Source organism: Heterocephalus glaber, unplaced genomic scaffold, assembly GCF_053883595.1.
Source record: "Heterocephalus glaber isolate CG9 unplaced genomic scaffold, H.glaber_assembly_v1.0 deba00000546, whole genome shotgun sequence".
Taxonomy (NCBI): Eukaryota; Metazoa; Chordata; class Mammalia; order Rodentia; family Bathyergidae; genus Heterocephalus; species Heterocephalus glaber.
This window is the reverse complement of record NW_028258147.1, coordinates 13,563,990-13,576,282: the sequence shown is the minus strand read 5'-3', so window position 1 is coordinate 13,576,282 and position 12,293 is coordinate 13,563,990. Positions and strand designations below refer to the sequence as shown.

Genomic DNA, 12,293 nt, shown 5'->3' with positions numbered 1-12,293 from the left:
CATGCAAGCAATTTATAGTCATATAAGATCTTTAAATAAAGGCTGGCACATTCCAAGAATGATTTAAAAGGCATTTATGGTAGCATTTAAATAACATGAACATAAATTTACTTAGGAATATACTTCAAAGTTTATATGGATAGGAAAGACAGCAAATGAATAAACATAGTTTCTACCTGGCTTCTTGTAAAACAGCCCATTTGCCCAATCATAGTAGACTGGCTAAATAAATCATGCTAATTCATTACAATGCAAAGCTTATCCCACAGCCATAAGGAGAATGAGAGATCTTTTTGAACTGACAGAATGATGTCCAATATACGTTGTTCATTTTAAAAAGTAAGGGACATATACTACATATACTATGTAGTCTTCTCCATAAAAACAAAGAGGAAATAAGTATACATACACTTGAAATCCACACAGTTCTTATTTTTGCAAAAAGAAACAAGAATGACAGATCACAAACTATAGGTTGCAGAAACCTTGGAGGTAGATGTGAATGGGATGTAAGAGATTAGAATGAGGGCAAGACCGAATCTAGAAAACTGGTAAATGTTATACTTATTTTAAAAATGAATTGAGATTTAAAAGCAAACTTAAAATTTAGTAGAAATAATAATATATGAATTTATATCAAATCAGATTGGTAATATTTACCATAAAGGAAAAAAAATCAAATAAACTTGTAAACACAGCTTTTTAAATTTTGGGATACAATATAATCTAAAGGCAAAAATACTTCAAAGAAATGGGCCTCATGTAATGGGCTTATTGTTAACAGTAATAATAATATGATTTTTATGAAGAATTATGATTTATACTACTGGATAAAACAGAAGGAATAAAACATTGCAATTTTAAGTTTTAATTGGAAATAATATTAACTGATGATTAAATAACATACATGTATGTGTGTGTTTGCCTCCATTTGTTGTTTATTCTTTAATGGGATTATTTGTGAATTTGTTTGTTTGTTTGTTTTGTTTTTGTGGCACTAGAGATTGAACCCAGGACCTCATACATAATAGGCAAGCACTTTACCACTGAGCTATAACCCTAGCACTATCTATCTATCTATCTATCTATCTATCTATCTATCTTCTATCTTGAGACAAGGTCTTGTTAAGTTTCCCAGACTGGCCTACAACTTGTAATCCTCCAGCCTCAGCCTCGCTTGTGGCTTGGATTTGGGGTGTACACCACCACACCTGGCTTTCTGCTTCTATTTGTTGAAAGGCCCAACAATATCTCAGTAACAAATAAGCACATCTAAAACCACACACAAGACCATGGTTTCCATATACTAAAAGAAATCACAGTTTCTTGGTGAAATAATTTCAGGTGTGATGCAGGAAAAGTACAAGGTTAGGTGAGGATAATATGTTACTCCAGGAAATAGGAAGTTCAAAGTTAAATGAATTAATGTCCAAAGACTGCAGGGGTTTCCTCTTGAAGGGATTCTCACTAACCAAATTTGAGGTAATTAGGACATTTAAAAGTAATGGTGGGCTGGGAATTCAGCTCAGTGGTTTCACCGCCTGCTGCGCAAGCGCAAGGACCGGAGTTCGATCCCCGGTACCAAAAAAAAAAAGTTCCTAAAAGTAATGGTTAGTGGGTTGAATGGAAAAGATCTATTTTTCCATAATAATACTCAAAAGAGCCAAAGAAAAAGGGAAAACAAAGGGAAGTGTTTTTTCTAAACAAGAATGTCAGCATACTCAGAAAAGCTATGATTTCTGAAAAGCATCATTTTGCGAACCTCCATTTAAAAACTAATCCAGAAAAAGGCTATCAGTGGATGTTCCAATTAGTTGAAATATCGCTGAGGAACAAAAACATCACAGGTCTCAAAATGTCACCCCACTAATGTCTCGGTAATTGCAAAAGGAGAAAGGCATTTCTCAGTGGAGGGTTCTAGTGATAACAGCCTCAACCAAGAGATCATGAGTTCCTAACTATGAAACAACCTGATTTTGTGCTTCTGATGGGATGTAAAGAGAAGAAATAGATCACTTTTATTTGTGCCAAAAATTTTTAACCTGAATCAAATCACAAGGAAACAACCAGACTAGTGCTACCTAGAAGCAGAACACTCTACAGACCAACCAGTTCATCCTCTTCAAAAAGAGTCAGCAACATTAAAACAAAATCAGAAAGGGAGAAGCTGCTCTAAAGCAGAAGACCTAAAGAAACATGAGAATAAAACATGATGAAACTTAGTTAAGCCTCAATTAAACTAAAAGACACTTGAGGCAATGGGGAATTTGAACAAAGACTATAATGAGATAAATTCATGTGAAAATAATATAGGGGTTATATAGGCAAATGATTTAATCCTAGGAGATGCATGTGAAAGCATTTAGTCCTAAAGTTTGAGAATGTCAGCAAATTACTTTCAAATGATTCAGGAAAGCACAAGTATATGTATATGTGTATATTTCTTTTTCTTTTTTTCTTTTTGGTACCAGGGATCGAACTTGGGTCCTTGAGCTTGCACAGCAGGTGGCTAAACCACTGAGCTAAATCCCTGGCCCAATGTGTATATTTCTGAAATGGAAATAAAAGTCTAACCCACATCATAAAATTATTGTGAAAAGTACACAGAATGATGAAGGAAATTAGTTTCTCAGAGTGGCTGGCCAGGTACCCACTTGTGAATAAACTCTACACAAGGAAGCATTCTCCGGGTGCAGGAATGGTGTCTTTTTCTAATTCATTAATTTTTGATATATTTTAGGTATACATAAGAATAGTATCTTAATTGGTCTTTATCTTCCTGGTACCAGAGTAAAAGCTGCATATGAAGGAAAGAATGTCTGAAAGATACCAATTTCTAAAAGCAGACCCTTTAGCCCTTAGCTGGTGAAAGCATGGAATGGGGTAAAAATAACACCCTTAATTAAGCAAAGGGAAAGGATTGAAATGACACACACGTTTTATTTTCACTCATATGCTTCTTAAGTTTCATATCCAAGTTCATTTTATTTGCACAAATTTCAAAACTTGGAAATAGTCACCTTATCATGAATGGCCCGACGATTGGAAGGCTGTATCAAGACCTTGTACCCCAGACTGGTGATGCCTTTGATGTGCCTAGGGGCCAGAGGCGCCCTTCTCTCCCAGGCGTTGAGGTCCTCTCGCCTGAGGGCCATCACAGCTCTGTGGTGGAGGCCTCTGCAGAGGCTGGGCCTCAGCCCTCCCAGTGCGATCCTCTGCACGCGAAGCATCTTGGAACCTGGTGACTGTAAAGGTTAGGTGGGACAACAGAACCACAAAAGCAGGTGGGCTCACAGATCAGCTCTGGTCGCCTTAGCAATCTGCTGTAAAATGCAACCAGCCTAAACAATAGCAGGTACAAGATAAGCAAGAAGGAAGGGAGAAACCTCAGTAGGAAACGTTCCTTTACCTAACTCAAGTTTCCCAAAATGAGGTTATTTAATTTCAAAGTAGAATATTGAACAGTGTATGTGACACTAACCAATAACTACCTAGTCAATATAGCTTTTACAATATTTGTTTTATCTAATATGTTTTCAGCACAGAAACGTTAAACAAATTAATATACCAAGAAAAGTTAGGAAGATAATAGAGAACAACCCCTACAAACTGGTCTCCACTTTTAGGGCCTAAAGCTCTATATTCTTATAATGGTTCACAGAATCTTCACCATTCAGTGCCAACAGGCCTTCAGCTTCATTTCTGACAATTTCCTAATTCCAAAACAGGTACTCTCAGCATGTTCTGCTACCTAAGGTCAGTTGGTGAACTGTGTTTTGTTTTTTGGGTTTTTTTGCTGGTTTGGTTTAGTTTGGTTTGGTTTGGTTTGGTTTGTTTTTTTACTGGACCACAATGAGATGTGAGCAGAAATGGAAAGTAAGCATTTTCTAGTCATTCTTGCTAAATTTTACCAAAAAATGCAGGTCCTCAACAGAGTATAATTTAAGAAAACCACCCAACCAAATCTGTTCCTTCACTACAAGTGTTAAAAGTTTAAGAAGCATAGCTTTGAACCACTCTGTCGTCATCTTAATCTACCCCAAACACCTCTCTCACTGTTCCTCCTCATGGCTCCAAACATGCTCTTTCCTCCTGCCTGTGTTTCTCCTCCATGTCCTGCACCCATTGGTTCTAAACCCGAGCCTGCCTCAGCAAGTTTTCTAACTGCTTTTCCTGACTGCAAAATTCCACTCATTTAGTCAATCCAAAAAAAAAATTACAAAAGGCTTACTCTGTGTAAAATTAAATTTTATGAAAGGTTTTTATATATAAATATTTAAATCTAACTCTGTTTACTCTCTCTTTAAATGCTTACATATATTTTATAGACAAATATCACTGCAGATAATTTGCAGGATCATTTGAAAATTTACTTTTCTATGTATGGTCAGCAGCAAAATATAAAGGCTATTTAGCCTCTAGAAATTCCTACCCATGATTTTACCTCCTCTTGAAATTTCCTAACCATCACTGCTACCTTAGTGCAAAACTTCCATACAACACATTTCTGTAACATCAGACTTCAGTCTTTAAAGAGCACCTCCCTTACAAATGGGGAAGCTTTGAACAAACACAAAAGCATACATTTCCTGGAGGCAAACAGCTACTTGCTACCTATAAATGCTAAGTTTATAGGACTCTCCACAACAGATTCAGAGAACAGAGCAAACAGCAAGGAGTCCTTCTAAGAAGGCTTTAGGAAGAAGGGGTTCAAGAAGAGATAAAGCTGTACACCGCAAAAAAAATTACTGATGGTTAGTTCAGGCTTTGACTTAGGGCAAAGGATACAGGCCAAAATAGGTCATCAACATTTCAGTAAAATAGTGCTAATACAGTATCTAATGGGGAGGATCACGTCATTTTTTTCCTCAGAGATTACATTAAACTCAAGCCCAAGCCCAGAACATTTTGTGTTCCCCAAGCCAAATGTAACCTGGAATGTCCCATGGAACTTGAATCCCTTTGTTCCCAAACACAGTAAAAGCAATTCCAAAGAGAGAGATTCTTTTGAACACTCATCGTCCCAGGAGGAGCTGTATTTCCTAAACTCATGGATGATTAAAGGGCCTGTGTCTCCTTTTCTGAGTAGAGTTCTTGGCCCTAAATGTAAGCACATGTTCAGATACTTCAGTACCCCATCCTCCTCACGCTTGACTGTATCCACAGCCACCCTTTACTTATTGACAGCTCCTCCCCCTTCTTTGTGTGGAGTAGGGTGGAGGCAGCAGGAAATGCACACGTGTGTCCACACACACACACACCCCACACATACATTTGCAAAGGCAGACTTTCTAGGGGAACTAGGAAGATGCAGACAGAACTGGTAGAGACTGAACTGGGGTTCACTTAAGGAGTTATTTTCACTTTCACTTTTTGTAAGGAACTGTAAAATCACAATTTCTGTAACTTTCATTTTTTAAGCCAATATAACAATAGTTATCATTGACTAAACATACTATATCAGGCACTATCCTGAGACCTTTGCAGATATTGTCTCATTTCCTTCTTGTAAAAATCTTATTTGGCAAATACTATTATCATCTCCACTTTACAGATGAAAAAACCGAATTCAGGCCTGACTGTTGTTTTTAACTAGGAAGTTTGCGAGGTTAATGCTTAACACTTGGGATTTTTCTCTTCTTCCAGAGCTGACAGCACCACACCACATAGGTCTGACACAACCTGTTACTTGGGCCAGTTCTTGTTTCAGACAGAATCAGATCCATATGGCATCCACTTTACACTTGCAGTAAATTATCCTCTCTCGCCTCAGCATATGGTGCCTCTCTCAACCCCTATTTCTCTGTTGTACCAACAATCTATCCTTGTACCAACAATCTATCCTGAGTCCCTTCCAAAGTAAATTCTAGATTTCTAGGTGCCTAGAGAGAAAGGTTTGGTTCTAGAAGGTATTAACTGTTCATAACCTCTTGAACCTAGAAAGTCTCAGCATTTTTGGCTACCTAAGGTCATTGTAAAAAGGTAACAGTGAGGATTTCTGAATTGCACTGCAGGAGGCTGGCATTTTAATGACTTTTCAGTATCCCTGTCCTAGACTTTTTTTTATCTTCTTCAATAATTTCAGGAAGTAAATGCAATGCATATTTCTGGCAATGCCCTCAATGAAATCAAGGAGGATTCTAGCTTATTCGCTGGCCCCAGTGAGGTCAAGGCAGGGCACTAAGTGCTGATGACAGCATGCAGCATGAGTGCTGAGGTGGTCAAAGGGCAAAGGAGGAGAAGGGAAGAGCAGGAAAGAGCTAAGAATAAGAAGAGGGAGACAAAATGAGAAAAGAGGGTGTCACATAAACAGAGGTGGAGAAAAGACACTTCTCCTGAAAATTCTAACAATCTTTCTTTCCACCCATGAAGGTCAACCTTTCAAATATAAAAGTGAAATTTTAAAGATTTCTTTTCTATGTTTTTGCAGAACAAAACAGCACTGTAGTATGCATTTTTTAAATATCTAGGATTGACACACATTCAAAATGTCTCAAAGTCATGGGATTTTGTAGTGAATTTCACAGAGATATAATATACTGAGACAAGAAGACAATCAGTGGATAGAACCTTTGCTAACAATAGGGAAAGTTACTCCATTATTATGGCTTATCGCTAGACACACACACACACACACACACCCAGTGTCATGCACTAATAGGTGTGACTTTTTGGAGTGATTGGATCATGGGTGGGTGTGTGATTCTGTTAGTCCACTAATTGGTTTTGGGTGTGGATGATGAACTTACTGAAGAAGGACAACCCACCCTGGGTAGGGATGACTCCAACCAATAGGCTACTGGCTTGTATTAGAACCAATAGGCTGAGTGGAATAAAAACAGCAAGAAAAAAGAAGTCTCACTGCCTTCTACCTACTCTGCCATGAACTGTTTCTCCTCTGTGACGCCCTTCTTCCATGCTGCCTGCCTTGGAGCCAGCTGACTATGGACAGAAATGTCTACAAACTGAACCAAAATAAACCTCTCCTACTTTAAGTTGTGGGTGTTGGGTATTGTGTCTAAGCAATGAGAAAGTTATTATCACATGTATGATACCATCTTATGGCTTTTTCCATTTCTGGGAATGGAGGGGACTTAAGAATTAATTTTATTACTGCTTACCTACCTTTTCAAGGCATACACAAGAAACATGTTTAAATGTTCTTTGTGTTTTTTATACTTTAAAAAATGGGGAAAAAACCATCATTATAGATGTAGATAGATGGATCAATAGATAGATGATATAGATATCAAATATAGCTAAATAGACAAAGGCACAGAGAGACAGAGTAGGCACCCCATACATCTCCCACCATTTCCTTTCAGTGAGCATACATCATTCCATGGTGCTTGACTGCATAATAATTCTAAATCACATGAAGAAATTAAGGCAGAGCTTGTCAGGTGTGTCTATAAAAGATTAAATTTGAGGAAAATCCACCTTCAGAGCAGAAGTGGTAAAGCAGGTCCTTTCAGACAGTGAGCAGGCTGGTCTTCTGTACAATACATTTATTAATATAAAATAGTGAATCATTTGTTTTTATAATTAATATTTGCTAATATTAAAATACAAATATAATGCCTTCAGAATATTTTTTGATTGAGTTATCAAAATAGAATCTTTTTTCCATTGTTCATGGGATGAGTATTTTTTATCTTAACTCAAAAAATATTTAGGGCTCCTTAGGGTGTGCATGTTAGGTACTTGGTAAAGATATAAGGAAGCAGCAATCCTGTTCCTGCCCGCTTTCAAGGGGTCTTACCAGAACAGGATGGAGTACTTTTATTGAATTAAATGATGCCAATCAAAATCTGATGAATAGTTTTCAACTACTGATTATAGCTAATGTTGGAGTGTGAAAGGACCTGAAAGAAGATCATCTAAAACCTGATAATACAAATCAGAATAGTGAGGCCCATCAAAATAGTTTTCTATATTTCACAAAAATAATTTTGCAAGCCTCTAGGGATAAGTCATAACAATACAATCTGTTTTTGCAGTTAGGATAATGTTTTAAGTGCAACTCAAGTAAGCTCTTTCCCTGCTACAGTTCCTGTGCCATAAAATAAGATATTTGGATTGTGCCATTTCCATGAAAGGTGTGCAGATGAAGAAAGAGGAAGTCTTCATACAGCTATTTTTCTATCAAATATCAAAAATTCTTTAAATCTTTTCAATCCTTTCCATAGCACTATCTCAACCAGAACCCCCTTTAAACTTACTACCAATCTAACCAGAGCAACATGCAAGCAAATGCAACTGTTTGAGATTAAAAGAGACTAAGCATAACTTCTCTTAATTGCTGTCACTTCCACTGGGACACAAAGAAATACACATTCATTATTAAAGAAATTAAGGCCAAATGTCCTATGCTCAGCACCCATAGTCAAGAATGTGATATGTCCATCTTTTAAAACGATTCTTTAGAACAATCCATTATTTGAATGGATCTTTAAAGCAATTCCATTACAACATAATTCAGTGGCCAAAACTGAAATTAACAGATCACACTTAGAGATTTCTTAAAGTCAAAATATTTGTAATAATCAAGAGTACATCTTAATTAATACTGATACTAAACAAGGGTTAAAATAGAATTCAGATGAAGAAAATAAGTTAATTGATGAGGAACGCAGATTATATTTGCTCTTCCAATTCATTAAAAAAATGCAACTGTATTCTAAAAACCATGATTTCCCAGGGAGCCCTGTTAGATATAAATAAGCACCACCACAGGCAGCTCTGTGATCATGAGTCTTGGCCTGCAGTACATATTTGGTATCAGACCAAAATATTCCTAAGAGGCATAGAGAGTTCCAAAATGAACAGAGCTTCTGATGATGGCCTAAAGCTAATCCAAATCCTAACCCCAAAGCTTGCTAGAACTAAGGTTGTGCTTGCAGCAACACTAGCCTCCACACTCATTTCCTCTTGCCATCAGTGCATTCCTTAAAAGCATTCACATTAAATCCCTTATAAAATACTTACCCAGAGTTGTCTCTTTTTTTAAACTCACTTTGGGGGAAGATTTATTAGGGTCAATATTCATATTTTCTCAAGCCCATCATCTGCTCAAAGTCCCACAAAGATCTAAATTCAGTGATTTCCTAGTCTCTTGCAAATTATGCTTCACTGAGATGGAATACAAAATCAGTCCTGAATTGGAGGTCTATCCAAACTGCTTATCTTGCCTGGAATGTAGCTCGGTGGGCTGCCTGGCAAGCAAAAGGTCCTGCCTTTGATCCCTGGTACAAGAAAAAAAACAAAGTCCTTATCTGCTTGCTTGTCTATCTCTTTTCTGAACTGTGAATAGGTAGGAATAGTGATTTATTCACTTCTGTTCCTAGTGTCTGCCACATAGGAAAACCTGAAATGTTATAAAAAATAATGAATAAATAATGTTGCTCAGTAGGATGACTATACATAAAGACAATATATTGTACATTTCAAAAAGCTGGAAGACTTTCAATGTTCCACCATAAAGAAATGATAAATGTTTGAAGAGATACGTGTGTTCTAACCTGATTTAAATATGTCATAATGTATATATGTACAGAAATATCACATGGTATTCTATTAATATATACAATTTTTAAAATTTTATCTTTACTAGTACATGTGTGCAGTACATAATGATTAGATTCACTGTGTATAGTCAGTACATGTATGTAACACATCTTAATTTTGTTTTTTTACTTCCCCTCTTTTTCCTTCCCTGCTCTCTTCTTTCATCCTTTTTAAAAAAAAAAAAATGGTGCAAGGGCCAGGGATTTAGCTCAGTGGTTCTGCCGCCTGCCTCTCAAGAACAAGGTCCCAAGTTCGATCCCCGGTACCCCCCCAAAAAAATTGGTACAAGTTTGTAGTATATAATGATTACATTCATCGTGCAGAGTTGGTACCTGTAGATGACATTTTTAATTCTTTTTTACCCCCTCCCCTCTCCACTTTCCTCCTCCCTACATCTCTTGAACCCCTTTTCTTATGTACATATATTTATATATAATATGGACAGGTTTTATGTTTTTATGTATCAGTTAAAGTTTTTAAAGGATGAATAAATAAATGAGCAAATTTCAATAAATATCATAAAGATTTATGCAGCATAAAAATGCATAAGAACTGGAATTCACAGACCCCCTCCTCCTGCCAAAGAAAGATCTATTCTCTACCAAAAGAACACTGGTGAATGCTATGAAGTATAACATGGTATGATTAGAAAAACTCAGACTTGGGATCTAAGACACAGAACTAGCTGTGGGTTTCTCCTCTTGATCTCAGTTTCCTCACCCAGTCTGGAATACAATACTAAAGTCCCTGTCAGCACTAACAGTCTTATTTGATGAGCCTAGTAGTAACTGAGCCCTGTGGATTACAAACACATTTGAATTTTAGGACATAAACAGGCCTTCTAGCTATGAACATCTAACTGAAGTACACTAAACAGGAAAACAAAACACCAAAGACACAGTGGACATTCACCTAAGCTACTTGCATTACATCCATTGACCAGGAGCTAGAGCTTGCAACAGAGGGTGGAAGTGGCAAAGGAATATTGGCTCTTCTCATTCACTGATGTCTTGACTTCCACAACACCTGAACTTACATTGTGACCTTGGTCTTTAACTTAGCCTGTCTGTGCCTCATCTGGAAAATGAAAATCATATTAAATCCACCTATCAAGGCTGTTGTTGTGAAGTTTAATTGAACTAATATGCATACAGTGCTGCACCCAACCCTGCATGCTATAAACACTCAATAATTGTTAAGAAAAAAAATGGCTCCACGCCTGTCCATTCCTCAAATGTGAGCACAACCACACCACTACCAGAAGACTCCACCCTCTGTTGCGCTCTCTCTCTCTCTCTCTCTCTCTCTCTCTCTCTCTCTCTCATATTTGCATTTTTCTGAAGGAAAAAAAGTGGGGCCAGGTAAGCTTTCTCTTCAAATTCACTCTTAGGTGTGGACTTTCAAGATAAATTGATGAGGACTTTAACGCTGTATTTCACCAAATTTAAAATGAATATTTTTACATTATAACATTTCTAAAATAGGGTCACAGCTTACAAGGACATCTTAGATTCAATGAATATAATAATATTTTGACTATTTCCCATTCCAAATATAAGTGTTTCTATGACTCGGTGAATTGCCTAATGAAATTTTTTGTTTCCTCACCTAGAAAATTTACCACTACTTATAGTATTATTTCTGTGAGAAATTTAATAAAAAATTTTGGAGGAATGAAAACCTTATGTTAGATGGAAACTGCTTACATGCCAAGAATTACTTCAGCAATCTTGAACTAAAATGCTGTAAATTTTTGAAGGACTAGTCAGAAAAAAAAAATTCAGCTGCAAATAAATTAAAGTTCTAATTAGACTTTCACCAATAAAAATGAGATTAATAAGTATAAATTTCTGGATGAGTGGGCAAATCGGCTTCAACCTTGGTCCTTCTAAGTCACTTTGCAGAATGGCAACCAAGCTACAAAGCTTGGTTGTGGAAAATCATGTGGCCTTAGATACCCTTATCTTCATGGGAAAAGGGAGAAAGGGAGTGCAAGGGGGAAAGACACAAAGCCAGACACTCTGTCGTCGAATTGCATGTGTGTTTGTTAAAGTGCTGGACAGCCACTGCATACACCAGCGACCATTCAACACTGTGTAGAGATTGTGGGCATAATCCCGGTTATACATTCCAATAGCTGAAGACCCACAATAGCAACAATTGTTCGTCCTTATTCATTTCACTGAATTTATATTCTATCTGTCTCTATCTCCCTTCCAACGCTCCTCTCCCATTCCCCAGAAATCAATGTCTCAAAACTTGCTTTCCTTTTCTGGAAGTTGTCAGGACTCTGAGCCCAATTCACCCAAGTGCTTCTCCCTGCTCTCCCTCCTTGAGGGAGCGCTCAGCTGGCCATCACAGCCGCTCCAAGGTCTCAGGAGCCCACAAGATGTGACATCCGAAGTCCCCAACTTCGCTGCCATCTCAGCACACAGCGGGTTCTCCGCCGGGCCGGAAGTGAGAAATTTACCAGCGGAGTTTGGCTAAGCCAGCGGGGTGGGGGAGGAGGTGGGAACTAGCCTAGCAGTCCCCACCAGCCATGGCAGCGACTAACCCAAGTAAGCATTCAGTCCAGGCATGAATGAGGTGTTCATTCTGCAACTTCAACGCCGATCTTTTATCCCCCAGCAACAGCACCACCCCCGCCAAAAAAGAAAAGAAAGGAAATGAGAGTCGCCCTTCCTCCCCCTTTCCGTTCGGAAACTCCAGAACTGAGCGCCTGCCCT

The 12,293-nt window shown here is 37.7% G+C and overlaps 1 protein-coding gene across 3 annotated transcripts in view; it reads right to left on the bottom strand.

The window, feature by feature from the left end:
• The window catches only part of Aass (aminoadipate-semialdehyde synthase), a 73,134-nt gene that overhangs the window by 60,514 nt on the left and 327 nt on the right, over nt 1-12,293 (bottom strand). Inside the window, exon 2 of one of the 3 annotated variants that reach the window (XM_004856444.4) lies at nt 3,021-3,245. The exons of 1 other annotated variant lie outside the window; for it this stretch is intronic. In XM_004856444.4, the coding sequence (XP_004856501.1) occupies nt 3,021-3,230 (210 nt within the window). In that variant the 5' untranslated portion in view covers nt 3,231-3,245. The remainder of the gene's footprint in view (nt 1-3,020; nt 3,246-12,293) is intronic. One more of the 3 variants, XM_004856445.4, reaches the window with a different exon arrangement.